Genomic DNA, 20159 nt, shown 5'->3' on the forward strand with positions numbered 1-20159 from the left:
AGGATGAGGAGAAGGAAGAGTTTGTCAGACATCTTCTCTGTGACTGTCCCTCGTGGCATGCCACTAGGTTTACATAATTCGGCTCATCGTTCTTAAATGCTACTAATGACCGTAGTAATTTAGGTGTCCGCCAGATCAATGGGGTTGCATTTAAAACAAAATGGTTTAACGAGGGGTATCAAGCAAATTGCTACTATGGTATCAGAATGGATCGGCAATGGTCTATGTGAGTTGGTTTAAAGACCGACTGCCACTACCTCCCTACCTAAAGGTAGTCCAATTTGTTCATTATTCCGTCGATAAAGACAAGATTACCTTTTGTGAGGGTTCGGCATTAATCGCGCTATCAAACTGTTTGCCACTTTTGAAAACCGATTTTCGATTGGGTCAGGGCTACAAGCAGGCCATTCTAAAATTGGTATATTTCTCGCTGCTAAAAACTCTTTTGTTGTTTCGGAAGCATAAACGGCTGCGTTTTTATGCTGCAAAATTCACTCATCATCGAAATTTTCATCAAAACAGTAAACGTTTTTTTTTTTTGTCGGGACAACTAACAAAAGCAGCACTCAGACATTAATTAAATCCATTGTACTACACTTGGATTTCCTTTTAATTTTCTTTAAATCTACCCGATCTCCCAAGAAATCTGAGTAGATCTTGTGGTACCAAGGAGCCAAGAAGGTCGCTTCTTAACACATCAGTGCCAAAGACCTCAAACCTGATTCGAGCGAAGGCGGGGCAGACGCACAGGAAGTGGTCCGCCGTCTCATCCCCCTCTTCACAAGCTGGGCAGAGTACACTGTCTGAGATGCCCAACCTTTCCATGTGCTTCGCCCACAGAAAGTGGACCGTCTATGGAAGTTCTATATACTTGGCATTATTAATTTTTGTGTATATGAAATATATATGTAGGTATTTTGCATTTTACATAATGACTACCCATACCTTGACAGAGCCCCCTCCGAAATTACGAGCCATTTTCTCCTCTTTTTTCCGTTTGTCATGCCAATACATTTGGGAACCATCTGATCGTCCCAGATTGAATTTTTCTCATCGGAAAAAATTACTCCTCTTCTGCTTCTGCTCTGTCTTCTTATTAATATTTCATAATTAACTCTTTTACATATTTTTGAGGTTTATTTATTTGGCATATGTTGGAATTTTTTTTTTCAAAACATTATTTAAAAAATCCCACACGATATAAAAAATACGGACAATCAGAACATGCAAATAATAGCGGATGAAGATAACAGGGATTACTAGAAAAATACATTTAAAGTGTTGCCAACGCAAGTATACAAGTTTTTTACTTCCGCTCGAAAAGCTGTTGTTTTTTTTTTCAAATTAAATAATTTCTACTTATTCAATAGATTTTAGTTAGTTTTGTATACAACTAACTTTTGGTTAAAATTGAAATGGTTTTAGAAATAATGGATATCAAAACCCTTTGGGTACAGCTCGTTGGCGCGAACACTGCTTTTAGGCGTTTAGCCGAGCCCCTCTTCCATTTTGTGGTGTGCGTCTTATGTTCTTCCACAAATAGCGGAACCCCCGAATCGATGATTTTTTATGAGCAGCTTTTTTCATGATGAGCGTTTTTAGATAACTATGTTTCGATATAACGGTAAGTAATTATTATTATAATATTTTCTACCGCTAGTTTATACCCTTATTATTGTAATTCAAGGTGGTACCCCTACAAGACTTAGGAAGTTTCGCGGATGACTGATATCTACTGCAGTCTTATTGCATTTCGAAAGCAGAGCAGTTGATGAGATTATGTCATGATTCTATTTCATCATCGTCCGAACAGCTAGAACACTATGGGCTTGCAGTAATATTGAATCTCGCCTCTTGATTCCTATTGGACAATGCAAAATTAAAACTCTCTTCAATATCGAAAATTGCGCATCTATTAACATTAGAAGTTCCCTTTACCCCTAGCCCGAAGGAATTTACAACTTTGCTTGTCCCAATTGTCGACGAACATTTGTTGCAAATGTACAAGAGCTATGGCATATGTATAAAAGATTTTATGATGTTATGCATTATTTATGTCTATTCGGGCAGAGACAAACTTCGCATGTTGCCTCCTCATTTGCACTAGTTTCTGAATATGGTGCTTCCAGAGTTCATTACATCATTCCATCTTATCTGGTATCCATCTCGTGCAGGACCGCAAATCTTACGCAGAATAGTTCTAACGAATTCTCTCTTGCTAACTTTCTCCGCCTTATTAAAGCACGAAAATTTGGGGCTAGTAGTAAAATGCGTAAATGTTTATCCAGAGAGAGATCTGTTTTTCAATTGATATGCTGTTGTCTGAAGGCTAACATGGTTGGAGGTATCCAACTAAAGTATATAAACTCCCGTATAACTTCACTTAGCTAAGCTAGAAAAAGTCACGCTGACGGCACAGATGTTGAGGTCAGTAATGTCAATATCGTCTGTGAATTCCAACATCAGAAGTTTCGTCTAGAATCTAGCAACATTGGACATTTGCTCTATATGGTGTCGCTGCGATTCAAAACGGCAGTACGTATTACCCCTCTCAAATACCAGATTAACCAAGCCTAAAAACACGAAAAGCGACGCTAAAGTCGACGAAGAGGTAAGTGAGGATTTTTGAATTTAAGTTTTTTTTCGGAATTTGTATACCTACTGTAAACATCTTTCCTATAGTGGATTTGTCACTCAATTAAGAAAGTTTATCCCGTTATCATTCGCGCAAGCAGCGGGAATTACTTTAAATACAAACAAATTGAAGTTTAGATTATATAAGCAATCCGTTCCCGTCTGTTCACCTGGCACCAGTGATTCGCAGTAGACAAACCTTCACAAAAAAAACTTCTATGCTCCCGATTAAGGAGCACAGTAAGATGCTTAACAAGCAATTCCTGCTGGGCTGTTACCGCAAGAATCACCGCTGCCGGCACTTGCTAGAGCCAAGCCACCTCCCAGGCGAGTCACGAGACATCTCTTCAACTATACTGACGAGATCCAAGACCCGTCATGTGAAGGTACCCCGCACGCGGCTAACCACCTATTCCGGACCCCCTCAAAACTACTCATCTAACACCCCTTTCCTTCTTGGCTAATAACGTCAGAACAGCATACTTTCTGGACCTACCGTTAGATGATTTTGACAATGACTTCACCGCCCTGGGAAGTATTTGGTAAACTACTAGAACAACAACAATCCTAGATAAAACAATTATTGGGAATGTATAATTATTTCTTGGACGAAATCATGCTTAGTAGCGCTTTTCCAAACTCCGACTTTGAGCGTTCAATAGCTCATTATAGCACAAGGGAGCTCCTCTTGGAGCGGCGGAACGTAAACTTTGTGGTGAATTATTTCTGCGTGTTTTTCATTGTCGCTATGTAACCGTAAAAATAAGTGACCATAGCTCAGCTGTATCAGGCACGTCTGTTAACAAATTTCCATCTCTTCCATTTCTAATTTGAACATATGAATTATTACTTATTTGAGTTCAAAGGAAATACAAATGTATGTGTTCGCACAAAATTGTGAATGTTATCCGTGCTGCTCTAAACGTGATGATATTACTTTTGCAAATGATAATTTAGCACAACTGAAGGTGTATAATATATACATATGCATGTACCTATGTATGTGGGCACATAATACCCATGAAATGTCGACAACACGATCAACATATATAATATATGAAAAATCGAGCTATCAAATAAAAATTACAATATATTATATGATATGACATTGTGTAGTTTCAACACCTTTACAAACATTTCTACATTTTATCGATTTATATTACAATTAGTTATTTGTTACTTTTTCAGGGGATTAAGAAATGTACAAATTTCACCGCATTATGCATTTAAATTTATGTAGGTAAAAAAATAGTTTAGTGAGTATGTGGTGTGTGGGATTCCATAGCAGACAAATGGTGGTGTGGGAGTTTGCAATTTGTTTCCAAATAAAAAGGTTAATGATGATATGGATCAGGATAAAGAGCAAGTGAGTACATATTGAGAAGAGAGTAAGGCGGAAAGAGAAAGTGAGAGAGAGAGAGAGAGACAACACAAACCTTTGTTTTGGTATGGTGTCTGAAGTTTGATAATGCACAGTGACGCCATTGGAAGCAGCAGCTGCGGCAGCGTCTACTCTATCCACTGCACCATCACTGCCGCCACCACCGCTGTCGCTCTGGCACTTCGATATCGAAATGCTTGTATTTGTACTCAAATTGTTACTGCCGTTGTTATTGTTACCGAAGTAAAAGTCATATTGCTGTCGCCGATGGAATGGAATGGAACGCACCAAAGTGCGAGACGAATTCCCTTTGGCGATGCTGCATACGGACGACTGTCCCATCGACGACGACGGCGTCAACATCGTTAATGATGCAGATGTAGTACGGTACTGTTGTTGCTGGTGCTGTTGTTGAATGTGGTGGCTATTGCTGGTGGTGTTGATGCTACTGCTGCTGCTGCCGCTGCATCCACCCGAGCCGGTGTGCATTTTTCCACCCAATGCCATTATAACGCTGTTGTTACTCTGACGCAGTGACGAAACCGGCCCGGAAACACTAGATATGGGGGATGTCATTAACAAAGAAGTAGAAGTTACAGTCTTTTTGCTGCTAGAAATAAGTGTGGAAAACGACAGTGTTGACGCCGGTGAGATTCTGTAAATTGGTGGCCAATTCGTTTCTTTACATATTTTTCTATCGTCTTCTAAAAGATTTCGAATATTGCACTTATACGTAAATATTAATTACAACTAACGGTGCTTAAGCCAACTGTCTATTCTAGTCAGAATGCCCCTTATCAATTGGGTGAAAGTTTTTTGGTAAAAAAAATATTTTTTGCTTAGCTTTCGGCTACGAAATAATTTATATTTTAGTTTAAACACTAAGAAGCGAATTTATGGTTTGGGGGCTAAAGAGTGTGTAAAAAGGGTTCATGCAGTACACAGAGTAAAAGCTAAAAATGGCAAACATTGTAAAAATAGGAAAGAATTTAATAAAACAATAATAAAGGTATTATATAATATTTACGGCTTCAAGTATTGGACAAACCGTTATGTTAAAAATTGCGAATCTAAATAGTAGGTAATATTTATAACACCTTAACTTTCTTGAAATACATTCGACCGTCTTCACTTGCTTATCTAACATTTGTTTGAAAATGCTTCCCCTTATATGTCCTTACACTATATAAATCCTGTTTCTTTCGTCCATGCATTTTTGCTGCATTGCAATTAACAATGTTTGGCCGCCAGAGGGCGTTACGCTAACAAATCCTAATACCCTCAAATAGCCATTTCCGTAAAATCAAGAAAGGTAAAGTGTTTAGCAACTTACTTTGTGCATGTACAAGGTGCTTTTTCCAATGGGTCGACAAATCCCCAAAATTGTAGCTGCTGCATTCGCAATTTCGTCTCCATTCCATTTATGTCTTTAATATCTTTCATGTCACTCGTATTTGTGTTGGCATTTTGAGTGTCCATAGCACTGCAACCGCTACCGCTACCGCCAACGCCACCGCCATTGTTTTCGCTATTCCTATTATTACCACTACTAGCGGAATTGCAATCGTCGCCACCTACTGCACTACTGCCCGTTGCAGTGGTGCCCGAAATAGCAGAAACTCCGCCGACGTTAGTGGGATGGGATGATATGTTACATCCAGCTGCCCCGGTTGTCACGCCAGTGCTTGCTACTGAAGTCGCTACGCTGGCCGCATATGCCACATGCAAGGTATTCGTTATACAATCCTGCCATACGCGTTCTGGCATTTCTGTTGCTGCCTGTGGTGAGGCATGAGTATTGGTTGTGCTGCCAGTAAAACTACTCGCAGTGGTATCGTAGTGGGGTTGCACACTTGCCGTCAAATTATGCAAACGTTGTTCAACCATTGCAATGCTGCTATTGCTACCTAATCCACGACCACCTCCACCTCCACCTGCACTGTTGCTGCCGCTGCCACTGCCTTGGCTGCTTGATGTAGCAACGGTTGTTGTAGTTACAGTGGTTACAGCGTGCATTTGTTGTTGCTGTTGTTGTACACCACCAGGGTGATGCGATGTTGGTTTTCGACTACCACCGCCAGCATATTCATTGGAATTCGCAGCTGAAATGGCGGCCAATGCAGCAGCCTCCGCAGATGATGTTGTGCCCAGCGAACCCTTTTGCGAAGCAGCCGCCTCCATTTCCTCCATGTCATCCAAATCAGTGACTAGTACATAAATTGAGGGATGATACATTTTATGTCCGCCTAAAGCACAACGACAACAAACGAACAAAATTATTAGAAAGTTTCAAAATTAATACTTAATAATTATCTGAAAATCTTTTCAGATTATTCGCTTACCTGAGACAACTTCAACCACCGGTGGCACATCAGAGTTCTCCTTATTGCACAATGGGAAAAACGATGCCCAATCTTCCAAAATCTTCTCAGCCGTTGGATCCGTAGCTTTAAAGCTATTACCAGTGAGTGTTGCCGCCATGCCAAATGGCGCCAATATAACCCTTCGAGGTCTGGGGGAGGAGGATGAGTTTGAGGTATTTGGGGTGGTTGCACCATCCCCATTTCCTCCATTGTTTGAATGTGGGCTCGCCACTTCTTCCGGCAAATTAGTTATATTGCCATGTTCATGAGATTGCGACAGTGTTTGCGAATTCGTAGCGGCAGCAAAAGCGGCAGCCGCTTCCGTTAAATGCTCCTTCGTTAATGGACGTACCGCAGGGTGTTCTCTTAGATCGATTGATGCACACACGGTGTCTCCATGCACGAAGAACGTAAATGAAAATGAAAGGTGCTGCGAACTGAAAATACAAATAATTGGTTAAATTGAATGTATTCGACAATTAAAGGAGAATTTTAATGCATAATTAAAAATGTAACAAATTGAACGATGATCCAAGTTGTGTCTCAGAGCAAGACCACAGAGAATTTGTTATCAATTTGCTGTAGGATATCCAGTGCAACTTAATGTTTTATAACTGTGCAAAACAGCAAGTCATTATAGGTTTGGTTATCCAAAAGAATATTGTTGACTAAGCAAATGTAGCTAAGCTTACCTTCGACCAAATAGACGATCATTTGAAGTACACGGCTGAACGAACCATTTTCCAAAACGCACAATATCTTTGGTCAACACGAACCTATGAAAATAATTGTTAGAAGGTTGTTGTTACATAATTGTGAGTTATTATATATTTTTGGTTGCATAATTACCGCTCCATTAGATTGTGCAAAGCTTTGAAGAGAAGAGAGCGACACTCGTAGGTTAGACCTCGTTCCCAGGTTCCATTCCATAGTGCTTGGTTTGCTGTAAATAAAAAGAATATAGTTTCATTATAATTTTTTACTGAAATAAGTAAATATTGTGTATAGAGTGCTTAAAAGATTTAAATGAATGATAATCAAACGAGTAACAAAAGAAATCTCTTGGCAACTTTTTTGGTTTTTTTCAAAAAATAATTGTGTTTGCCCACGACTAAAGCAAATATTCGGCCGAGCTCCTCCTCCTATTTGTGGTGTGCGTGTTGATGTTGTTCCACAAATGGAGGGACCTACAGTTTCAAGCCGACTCCGAACGGCAGATATTTTTTATGAGGAGCTTATTCATGGTAGAAATACACTCGGAGGTTTGCCATGGCCTGCCGAAGGGCGACCGCTATTAGAAAAATGTTTTTCTTAATTTTGGTGTTTTACCGAGATTCGAACCGACGTTCTCTCTGTGAATTCCGAATAGTAGTCACGCACCAACCCATTCGGCTACAGCGGCTGCCATTTTTATTACTCTGCTGGAAAAATATGGCAAACATCATGGAACGAAACACAAATCAACAATAGGCATCTTCGATTCGCCACTGCCTCTGCTCACTTAACGAAAAATGTGCAAGCGAAAGCAACAACAAAGTTATCGAAAAAGATTCGCCGCCATAAGCCACAAAGGAGGGACGCACAGTTCTATGCCACATCCGAACGGCAAATGTTTGGGTTTTTTTATGAGGAGCTTTTACACTGCAGAAATACAATCGGAGGCTTGCCATTGCCTGCCAAGGGGCTACCGCTAATAGCAAAAAGCTGTTTGATGCAATGGGTTTCCGAACTACCGAATGGTAGTCAGGCACTAACGCATTCGGCTACTGCGACCAACCAGAATGTAAGCAACCAAAAACAAAAAGATAATAGCAAAACACGCATTGTATAACAAGGCATTCAAACCACAAAAAGCAAGCTGCTTTGGTAACTTCACCTTAAAGGAATTCGTCTTGGAGATTTGTGAGTTGCCATCGTTCAATTATTTTCTATGGGATTGTGTTAAGTGTTAGCGACCGCGCAGCCGAGTGGGTTTGTACCTGGCAATAATTTATTTGGTCCCAGCTTGGATAAAGTAATGGATCAAATTTTTAAATAGAATTAGCATTAATCTGCTATCTTTAGCCGACGAACTGATGGGGTGCTACCTTAATATGGCCCGAACGAATATGTAGAGTCTACATTGTAGACTGAGCCAGTCGATTGCGTTTGCTATAACTGCAACTTTAAGTACTTTGCGAAACTATCTGATTAGCCGCTATGTAGAAAGGACAACAAATTGTTACATTCGGTTGACTTTAACCGAACACAATCGACTGCGCCTTTACAGTTTCCACATGCACTGGACTAACCGACTCTGTTTTAGCGAATGCCACATTCTTGCCAGACTAAAGCTATATAGTTTTATTCAAACTTTCTAAGGCGAATCCCTTAACGTTAGGAATTCGAATAGAGTTAAGAAAAATCATATATTATTTGCTATATCCAATTGTTGTTCTGATCTCGTACCCTGTAGGTCTATGCATGCGACATTCTATTTCAAAGGGAAATGAACACTACTAAACGGTTTTCCAATAAGAGGTGTTATTTTGATATTCAAAGAAAAATGCTATTTTTGAATATAAATGCCGTTAATAGTGGAAAATAACATCAGGCAAATGACCACCACGACCACGCTTACAGGTGGCAGCCGGTTCTACGTACCGGAATGACTCGGGTTTTTCCCGACCAAGGGCTGCCGCCCCAGTATACTAGCCCTGTCTAGTGTAACTCATATCAACCCCCGCCTTACGTCACAGGAGCAAACTCCCGCAGCAATCCTGCTCCAAATACTTCTCCTCAGAGCTGGAATCGAATCCAACCCTGGGCCAGAAGTATTCTACTGCTGCGTCTGCCACAAACGGCTTCACCCGAACTCAACCTCGGTTAGGTGCAACAAGTGCAACGGGTGGAGCCACCTTAAGACCTGCTCGGGTCTTAAGTCACATAGGGAGTGGTCCACACGGTATGTGGCCAAGTGTTGCTCCCGCCAGCAGGCGACTAATGCCTCCACGGCTAACACACCCCCTGATAGGCCGGCACCACCAACCGCCACCACCACAAACACCTCCACGGTGAGGAGCCTATCGGAGCAACACAACTCCCCCTCAACCCCTCCCCTTCCTTCCAGCTCCAACCCCAGTGCGGGGACAAACCAGCAGCTCCTGGTCCCCCGCACAGTCTGTTCCGTGTGTCAGGCCGTAATACCTCGGAATCTGGTAACAGTCCAGTGCAATTCCTGCAATGGCTGGTGCCATTTTCGGAGATGTTCCGGCCTGCGCACCACCCGTGAGTGGACAACTGCCTACGTTGCCCCCTGCTGCAGAGCTCTGCACCCACAACCGCCCCCGGAGGCGCGGCCGCCCATCACCATCAGGCCGCAACAGCCACAGTGGATTGCGCAGCAGGCCCAACGCAGACAACACCACGCGTCCCTCACCCCCCGGATTACACTGACCTCGCCGAGAAGCTTCAAGCTTCTCCAACTAAACTGCAACGGACTTATGAGCAAGGTCGACGAGATAGTCGACTTTATGAACCGGCACAGTATCAAGATAGCTGCGGTCCAAGAAACAAAGTTGCACGCTAGGTCATCTCTGATCACCAGGGATGGCTACAACGTGCACAGACGTGATCGCGAGCGAGACAATGGTGGTGGCCTAGCGTTTATAGTCCACCACACTGTGCAGTATCGTCTTATCGATGAAGGAATCGACCCCAGGGACAGCACCTTAGAATGTCAAGGTATAGCTGTCCGGTCAGGCGATTCCGAGCTCGAAATATTTAACATATATATACCCCCTGTCACCTGCTGCCCGGCAGGATATCACCCTGATATAGGTGCGCTCCTCAGAGGTGAAAACCGATTGGTTGTAGGTGACTTTAATGCGCATCACGATCTTTGGCATTCAAGCCTGCCAAATGATCGTAGGGGACAGCAACTGGCAGAGCAGATAGACGACTCGACATTCAGCACAGTGAACGACGACGCCCCCACCAGGGTAGTGGGCAATTGCAGCAGCTCGCCTGACCTAACAATTGCTAGCGCTGGTCTGATAAATAGCATAACGTGGCGACCTATGCTATCGCTTGCATCAGACCACTTGCCCATTATCGTCTCGATCGAGAGACCTGCCGATTTCGTTTCCGCGAATCACCGGTCCTATTTTAACTTTAAAAAAGCTAATTGGGCCGGCTTCACGGAATTTACTGAGGACACCTTCGCCGCTCTTCCCATCCCCACTGATGTGCGCGTAGGCGAACGCGCATTCCGCAAGGTGCTCACAGCTGCTGCGGCTCGCTTCATCCCTGCTGGAAGTTATAAGGACATTCGTCCTCATTTCCCAGCCGAAGCAGCCAGTTTAGCGAACGAGCGTGATCACCTACGCCAGGCCGATCCCGGGGATCCCCGCATAAGGGATCTCAATTTGGAGATCCGGCAACTGGTAAACCAGCATAAGCGGACCAAATGGGTTGAGCACCTGAAGACCTGCAACCTCACCTCTGGGGTGAGTAAGCTCTGGTCCACCGTTAGGTCTCTGTCAAACCCGACGAAGCACAACGACAAGGTGGCCATCACCTTCAACGGTTGCACTTCGTCGGACCCGAAGCGATGCGCGAGCTACTTTAGCCGGCTTTTTATATTGCATCCTCCGGGCGACAGAACCAAGCGTCGTGCTACCAGAAGGCTGCACAAACTGAAGAACAACAGTGCGCCACTTACTTTCTCCAGTGATGAGGTTCAGGTGGCCATCAAGAGTTCGAAATCATCGAAAGCCATTGGCCCTGACGGCTTAAACGCGCTGATGCTGAAGCATCTGGGACCCCTGGGAGTAGGATTTCTCACAAGGGTTTTCAATCTGTCCATGGCCACTCTCATCATCCCTGAAAAGTGGAAAGCAGGGAGAGTGGTCCCACTACTGAAACCTGGGAAACCCGCCAACCAAGGGGAGTCTTATCGGCCGATAACTCTCCTTTCCCCAGTAGTGAAGACACTTGAAGCCCTCCTACTCCCACTCTTTACGAAACACCTGGCCCCAGCCCCACATCAGCACGGTTTCCGACGAGTGCACAGCACCACCACTGCACTCACCGCCATAAACGCCCAGATAAATCGCGGGCTTAACCAAAACCGCCCCTGCGAGAGGACTGTCCTAGTAGCGTTGGACTTGAAAAAGGCTTTCGACACAGTCAGCCACTCCACGCTACTAGATGACATTTATCAGTCGACACTCCCGCCAGGGCTGAAGAGGTGGTCCGCGAACTACCTGAGCGGTCGGCACTCGTCAGTGATTTTTCGAGATCAAATGTCAAAGCAGAGGAAGATTAAGCAAGGCGTACCGCAGGGTGGTGTCCTTTCACCCTTGCTTTTTAACTTCTACATCTCGAAGCTCCCCCAACCACCAGCGGGAGTTTCCCTGATCTCATACGCTGACGATTGCTCGATAATGGCGTCGGGCAATGACATCGATGGCCTGTGTTCCAAAGTGAACGTCTACCTCACCGACCTTTCTCGCTTTTTCACTGCGAGGAATCTACAACTTTCCCCCACCAAGTCCACGGCGACCCTTTTCACCACCTGGACAAAGGAGGTCAAGCTGCCCCTTAAGGTAAAAGTCGACGACACACCAATTCCGACTGTGAATAACCCCAAAATTTTGGGTGTAACCTTTGACAGCTTGCTCTCCTTCTCTGCGCATACAACCGCAATTGCCACTAAAGTCCAAAATCGCAACAAGGTCCTCAAATCGCTGGCCGGCAGCACTTGGGGCAAAGACAAAGAACTGTTGCTTTCGACATTTAAGGCAATTGGCCGGCCGGTTCTCAACTATGCTGCGCCTGTCTGGTCGCCTGGAACTAGTGATTCGCAGTGGACTAAGCTACAGACCTGTCAAAATACCGCCATTCGGACAGCGACCGGGTGCCTCCTGATGTCACCTATACAACATCTTCACAACGAGGCACAAATGCTCCCAGTTGCGGAGCACAATAAATTGCTCAGCAAGCAGTTCCTGCTCGGATGTTACCGCAGGTCTCATCCCTGCAGACACCTGCTTGAGCCCGAGCCGCCTCCCAGGCACGTCAGGAGACACCTCTTTGACTACGCTGGCGATATCCAGGACAAGACCGACCGTAACCTACTGGACCGGACAGTATTTCGACAGTCTATAAACGACATTCACCGGGAGACCGTTACCACCTTCTTAAACTCCCGTCTTGTGAATGCCGTAATTGGAGTCCAACCACCACCCATCGCAGATGAAGAGCTCCAGCTTCCCGTGAGACCCGTGTAACATTGGCACAACTACGTTCTGGATACTGTAGCAGGTTAAACTCCTACTTATCCAGAATCGACCCCGACATACCAAACACATGTCCGGCATGCGAAGGTACCCCGCACGACACTAACCACCTCTTCACATGCCCCCTCAAACCGACTCATCTAACCCCCCTCTCCCTCTGGACCCAACCCGTCGAAACAGCATGTTTCCTGGGCCTACCCCTAGATGAGCCAGACGACGACGAACGATGATATGACTACACTGACAGGGTTACCTATGCTGTTAACAACAACAACAACCACGCTTACAGGAAAATATCCTTTTCATGAAATTTTCCATAACCGAATTGCAAAGTGGCTGCCCCATGTCCTCGATAGCCTCACGAATTCCATCTTTGAGGTCTTGAAGTCAATGGTTTCGTTGCTTGTGTAGCACGTTGCGCCGTCTTCTTGAAAATAAACCTTGTCCAGATCAATACCATCTAATTCCGGCCATAAAAAAATCGTTAATCATCTCTCGATAGCGATAGATGACACCTGTTATTGGAAAACCCTTTATATTAGTTTTGTAATATATACATAAACTTAAACTTAATGCCGTTGCGGGGTGCCCGGTGATTCAGTTAAATAATACATATGCTCAAAAAGGTGCCTTCAAGCATATCTCAGTTGTTCTGATAGGTCAGTAACTGCATTTGTAGGTGAGTATATAAACTCGAAGTTTTGTAACAGGGAAAAACTATCATTTTATGTGAGTTAATCTAATAAATAATACCCACGGTGCAAAAAATTTATAAGGTGTGACCAACACCAGACCGTTAAATGTCTTCCAGCGATTTTGAAGGAATCAGCTGATTTACTAACGTAACAGAGGTTGTTTACGAAAAAAATGAGATTGAATTGGTTATGTAGAAATATTTACATACCAGCTGCTTATGTCACTTCGTTGCCCTCTAATTGGAAGAGCGTAAGAATGCGTGTGAAATAACAGGCACAATTCTGCTGGCGAGTCTGATATGACGTGACAGCCGAAGTTCCTCTCACAATCTTGCTTGGAATGACCAAACCTTGTAATCTATCATGCTCGACTAATGTCACCTTTATTTCGGTTTTGTTTGACATTTCACACAGTACCGAGAGCACTTCGCTCTCGCCAAACATATCATCGGTGTCAAATTAAGCAAAATTGTCAGATGGAAAAACACTAATCCACACAAGACTTTTTAGCCACTCTTTTAGAGCCTATTAGATTTATTCTGAGAATGCTACCCGTTAGGTGACGTTTTCTTGGAAATATTTCATTTGTGTGGCGCACTTCCTTGCACCACCTGAACGCACCTCTTGGAAACCCTTAATATGTGATTGGGTGGGTGGGTAGTCTATATAGTAGCTTTTAAAAAATTCAGAATAATAAACAAATATTAGTTTTTGGATTGTTCGCATAATATCGGTTCTTCACGCACCCCGCAAAAAAAGTGTAACGGCGTCAAAAGAGCAGCTCTGAGGTGGTCAATTAACATCGCCGAGGAGGTCAATAATACGATTACCGAACTTGGCGTGCAAAAGATCAATTGTGGCATAGGATGTGTGGCATGAAGCGTCTGAAACTAAAGATCGTCCAAGTCCATGTAGTCAATTTCCAGACCCAAAAAATTGTGTATCATGCCTCTTGTAACGAAATAAATGCCTCAAATGATGTCACCGCTCGAAACCCCCGTGCGGGTTCTCCTATCCCCAGATGCGGCAGTTTGGCTAGCCAAAATAGCCGGCAAGATGAAAATGCGCTTCTTCAGGAAAGATGGTGTAGCATCCTTTCAATAAACGCGCATTTTGGACAACGGATCATTAAGTTTGGAAAAAAGTTTGCGTGAAGCGTTTAGCTTCTTTCCGCAGAGATTTGCAGTGGGAGGAAAGAGCTGTCCATGAAAAAATAACATATAGTATGTATAATTAAAAACACCATTTGTACCACCCTCCATAGTATAGTAGCAGGGACAATTTCTATAAATGGCGTTTGAGCTAAAATAAACAACAAGAAAAGTTGAGACACACATCCAGTTTTCAATGATGAGCTTATATGCATCTATGCATAAGCATATATATATATATATATATATATATATATATATATATATGTATATATGTACCTATTCATATATGTATGTAGATACATGTATACGTCAATTTTAAACGCAATAGTAAACACACAAAGTTAGTATGTGTATGTATATCACACAGGTGGATAGGAGACATAAACAATTGAGAAATAAACAAACCCAAAAATGCCGATCGGAAAAGTACCTCGCAGAATATAGATATGAGCATGTAACCGCGTAGATGAAGGCATATGTATATATAGAAGAATTACATATGATTGTATGTATGTATGTGTTTATGTATATTTCACTGTCTCTCTTTCTCTACGAGCATGCTCAAAGAAAAGCAATTCTGCTTGTTTAATATAGTAAAATAACGTTACCAAATGGAAATGCCAAGCAACCAACTTCGCCAATTAACAGATAAAAAATAAAACAGTCACCTAAAGTAAAACAACCAAAACGAAACATAATTTAAATTACCTTCCCACCAAATCACGGCATTTAACCTTGGTGCAGAGAAAAACAAGTAGATACATATGCATACATACATATGTATTTTAGCTGAGAGGAACAAATCTTATAGAAAATGCAGTAATAGAGTAATCAAAGTAAGCGGACTGTGTGTAAACATGTTGACCTAAGCATACTATCTCCGACACAACTGCGCTTAACAAAATTATAGCAAAGCCATATGTGCATATTCATACATACATGTGTGATTTCGCATGTCTATTAAATTGCATTGGTAGCAAAGTAGAGTAATAGCACATGGCCAGCAGGGAAATCCGAAGGTTCAGTTTTATGTAGATCGTTTTTCTTGTATTTTCCATACAAGAAACTGCATGGATCGGAACCAGTATTAACTTTGGCGAATAAAATAAGCTGTTTTCACCAATTCTGGATTCGACCCATTATATTGGCGGCAAATTGTCATAATCATCTAATGGGTAGTGCAAACATTTATGACCACATGACGCTCGATGTAAAAATAGTACTGCCTACTAGACGAGTTACTTTCTAGCTTAGATTTTGCGTGAAATATATTACATACATACACATACACATAGTTTATAAATTGTTAATTCCTAGTCCAGAGGACTCCGCAGTCTTTTAGATATTATGCCTGCCGTACGACCTTAACTCAATCATACAAAGCCTACAAACAGCTTGCATTTTTTGGAGTTGTCCACCAAACCGCACCACTTAGAATTGTGGCAAGTGCCGTAAAAATACAGTGGAATAAGGTAGACGACAAGCCAAGCATGCAGCATACAATGCCGCCTTATGTTGCTATTAGGATTGTTCCAAGGTTTGCTATTGACCATTAACAAAGGGCATACAAAAATATGCGTGTTCGTCAAGATAAGCCTTTTCTGGCGTGTCAGTTAAATCTAATGGAAACTAGTTTCAGTTATTCCGAAATACAACCAACTAGTAACCGAATAGGCTGGTGGAGCCCAGGTTCAAAACCTTGGGCATGAAACACCAAGTGAAAGAAATTTTTGTTTCTAATTGCCGTCGCCCCTTGCCCCTTAGCAGCGGTATAAAACTCTATACCCCTCCATTTGTGGGAAAACATCAAAACGCACACCACACCTCCGTCTTGGAGCTTGACCATACACCCAAGAAAGGGTGTAAGCGCCATCTATATATGTATTATATAATAGCTTATACTTGGTATTACTTTATCTTTCATTAAAACTCAATAACTATATTTAATATCCATGTAAGCACCAACCTTCTATCGATATTAGCAGACAGTTAAAACATCGAAACCAAAACATTGCCGAATAATCACTTCTCACAGGATCAGAAGCCGTAATAAATTTACGAGACTACTAGAAGTGGAAAAAGATCAATATCGACAAAGCTATCAATGCCGAAGCACAATTAGATGACTGTAAGCGAAATTTAAAACAGAATTAGCCGTAGATCATCGCTGTTGATGAAACTTGGATTCATAATTATATGCAGGAAGCCGAACAACAACCAAGTAACCAAATTCCTGAAGAAGGCGAAGAAAATCCCATCGCTCGAATGATGCAGTTTGATAAGGAATAATCCCTAAGCAATGTTTGCGGAAATAAAGAAAGATATTGGAAGAATACGTCAATAAATAAGGATATCCTCCCATCCTTCGGGGCCAGGTTTCTCGCACTGTTGTACTAACCTAATTTCAACGAAACGGCTCGAAGAAAATTTTCCTGTAATATCATTAATTACCGAATTATTATTTTGACAAGTCCTATTTTTTGGACGGGTTACAGAAATTGCAGAAACGTTTCTACGAAAAAATGTTGCCCTTCCGCGGCATTCAAACTGCTCAATGTTGCACTCGACCTTCTAAAAAAGGGATGTTTTGCCCACCCTGTCTGGCACACGCATTTCTTAATCATTTAAACTCGAGAGGTGACTCTCGCTCACCACATGATTCAATGCCGCAACTTACCACTTTGTTTGGTACGGAAATTCGATGCGCTGGGTAAACTATAACATTTATGTTTCCTTATGTGGGATTAATATCTTGTTCATGTTTGTGATATCGAAATTCACCAAAAGCGCCACGAGTTGCTGGTTAGTCCGCGCGGAAGCGGCCTTGAGTGCAAAGGCTTAATATTTACGATTTAAGTAGCAAGCTGATTTTTAAAGCAACCAACTCCTCTGGCAGAAAATTGCCTTCTTTACCTTCGTTTTGAGACTCGAATATAGAATTTTCTCGCCATTGCATTTCTAAGTATTTTAACATAGAGTCAAATACGTAAACAATAGAGGGCAATGAAAAGGCAAGATGTTTTGAACTACCTTGCAGCAGTAGCTATTGATTGGAAATACCAGTGCTGAAACAGAAATTTATTTCATTTTTTCAACTTTTCCGTGCATGGTGTGTTGGAGGTTATCAGCGAAATATCGCAACACACAAACTTTACACAAATACTCTGCCAATAAGAAAATTATTTGAAAACAAAATAATAAGTAGAATGCGTAGCGCAAGTTTCAATTAAACAAAAAAAGAAAGAGGGAACCAAATCAAATAAGAGCAGGAATATACCAAAGAAGAGAAAGTTATAGCGATGAGCTTGCAAGAGGACAGCCCTATACACAGAACGCATTAAACGAGTTAAAAAATCTTTAAGTTTGACCGAATTCTTACTGCTGCTTTTTCAAAAGCCTGAATTTGAATACCGTTAATATACGCAATTATACACCTAAACCAAAACTAATCATCAAGCTAATTAGATACGCGTGAGTAGCTGAGTAAGAACAAAAAGTGGTCAACAAAAGTAGAAGCGTTCATATTCATATACATACATATATATGCATAAGCACATATGTATTTACACACGCCTATATTAGGTATAGATGAGAAGTCGCATTATCAAAGAGATATGTTGAGTTGGTGCTGTTTCATGAGAGTGCAACGGTATTAGATTTACAATAATAACAACAATAACAAACATCAGCGGTGGTAACAGCACGTTTTAAAAATAAAACTGTGAATAAACACAGAAGAGCCATCAACATACAAAATGAGAAATAAAATTAATGAATGAACGAATACAAGCTAATAAAGAAACTCAAATGGCAAGAAGCAACAACGACTAAAAGAATAAAGAAAACAAACGTACACAAAGGCGAGAAGAGAAGAAATAATGAAAAGTGGATAGCACAACACATAAATAATGCTGCAATACCACCCTGGCCAATAGAGAGAAGCAAAGGCAAATGACAGCACGATAGAACCGTAGACACTGCGAGAGAAGAAGATGACTCAATTAATGTTATCTATGGCGCGAGGACAACATGCTTTATTATAAACGTGTGTAAGTAGTAAAGCAATATACGCGACATAAACAATATACACCTCCTTCCTATTCACCAAATACTAAGAGAAATGTACTCAAATATTTACAATGGTTGAAAAGAGCATGTTGATAAGGTAGTGGCGCACTTCGACGATGATGTTTACAAACGACACAAATGGAAGAAAAAAAAAAGAAACAAAAAGTAATGACGACAACGGGACACGGCACAAACGATAGCAACAGCACCATTTTTGCACACATAGATACTCACACGGCATTCACACTAGCATGCCTACGTACGGCAATATTTTTGTAAACGTATTTGAACACACAAGCGTTGTATTTACGCCTAGCACAGATCACAGGCAATGTTGCCGTTTGTGAATTGTCGAAAATTGTTGACAAGGTAGTGAAATTAAGCAAAAACAAATATTATGTTATTAAAAAACATTGACTTTCAAATATGTTATTATCAAACGTAATGATCGTGAAGTGAATTCGTGTTTCTTGTAGATTAAATTGTGCACCTTACCACGCACCGCATGTTCTCATCATAGAGTATTGGTTTTTATTATGAAATCCATACAGTAGAATTTTATATTTGCACCCTTTATTTTTGACAAACAAAACCTTGAGTAAATCCAAAATTAACAATGGTTTAAGAGAGAAAATTGAACGAACAAAACTTAAGCATCACTTTTTATTAAAAATAAAATAAATAATGAAATAAATTGCACATAAATTGTTCTAAAGTTCCTATTTGTGGCATCGGTCTTGATGTTGTTCCACAAATGGAGCTGATATTTTTTATGAGGATCTCGAAGGGGAAAGCTGTCTATAGGTATCCATGTAACGTTCCGGCAACATATAACCGACTGTCGTGGGAAGGACCGAAAGCCTTATAGTTAGATTCGACGGCCCAATCAATAACCTCCATAATTTGCACTAACTCCAGGTTATGCACATAAAGTATTCAATATAGTTTCCGTTTAAAAAGAGTGAAACGAGAAACAGAGATTGACTTTTAGTAATTGAATTTTGAATAACCAACCCAACTTTAAGAAATTATTTCATATGACAGTCGAAAACCCATGTCCCAGGTTTAATCTAGTGCATAAATCCTTAAAAGTGCAGGCCCAGTTCTCATCCATTTGTAGTGTAATTCTTAATGTGGTACATGAATGCAGAGCCCCTATTTGCCGAAGCTCCATCAGAAAAAACTTGTTGATAGTTTATCTCTACAATGGGGATCAAACCTAGTATTTCATGCTCAAGTACAAAGATATCCAACCAGTACAACAATTACCCAAAACGTTCTTTAAAACTTGCGAAGTGGTTCCATAACAGTTATAAAATAAAAGCAATAAAAAATTTACTTGAAACATATGCCAGGTCATTCACCTATGATAGTAAGATGTCAGCCAGTTGTATAGAAAAAATAATTGAATTTGAGTTAACTGCCTTTCCGAACAAGCAAAACTACGACCTACTGAATGTAACGCGAGTATTATATCCTATTGGATGAGCTTTATTGCAGATATGTCTTTGTTCCTACAGATTTCAATGTGCACAAAAGCTGTTCAAAATAGAAACAGTTCCGAAAGCATTTCAAAGTCTTGC

At 41.5% G+C, this 20159-nt stretch overlaps 1 protein-coding gene across 13 annotated transcripts in view; it reads right to left on the minus strand.

Moving 5' to 3' along the window:
- The window catches only part of LOC129240545 (mediator of RNA polymerase II transcription subunit 13), a 58353-nt gene that overhangs the window by 15250 nt on the left and 22944 nt on the right, over nucleotides 1-20159 (minus strand). For all 13 annotated transcript variants that reach the window (XM_054876410.1, XM_054876416.1, XM_054876422.1 and 10 more), the window contains exons 4-7: nucleotides 7228-7321; nucleotides 7071-7154; nucleotides 6358-6815; nucleotides 5349-6261 (exon numbers count right to left, since the gene is read on the minus strand). In XM_054876410.1, coding sequence (XP_054732385.1) covers nucleotides 5349-6261; nucleotides 6358-6815; nucleotides 7071-7154; nucleotides 7228-7321 — 1549 coding nt within the window. The remainder of the gene's footprint in view (nucleotides 1-5348; nucleotides 6262-6357; nucleotides 6816-7070; nucleotides 7155-7227; nucleotides 7322-20159) is intronic.

This window comes from Anastrepha obliqua, chromosome 3 (genome assembly GCF_027943255.1).
Source record: "Anastrepha obliqua isolate idAnaObli1 chromosome 3, idAnaObli1_1.0, whole genome shotgun sequence".
Taxonomy (NCBI): domain Eukaryota; kingdom Metazoa; phylum Arthropoda; class Insecta; order Diptera; family Tephritidae; genus Anastrepha; species Anastrepha obliqua.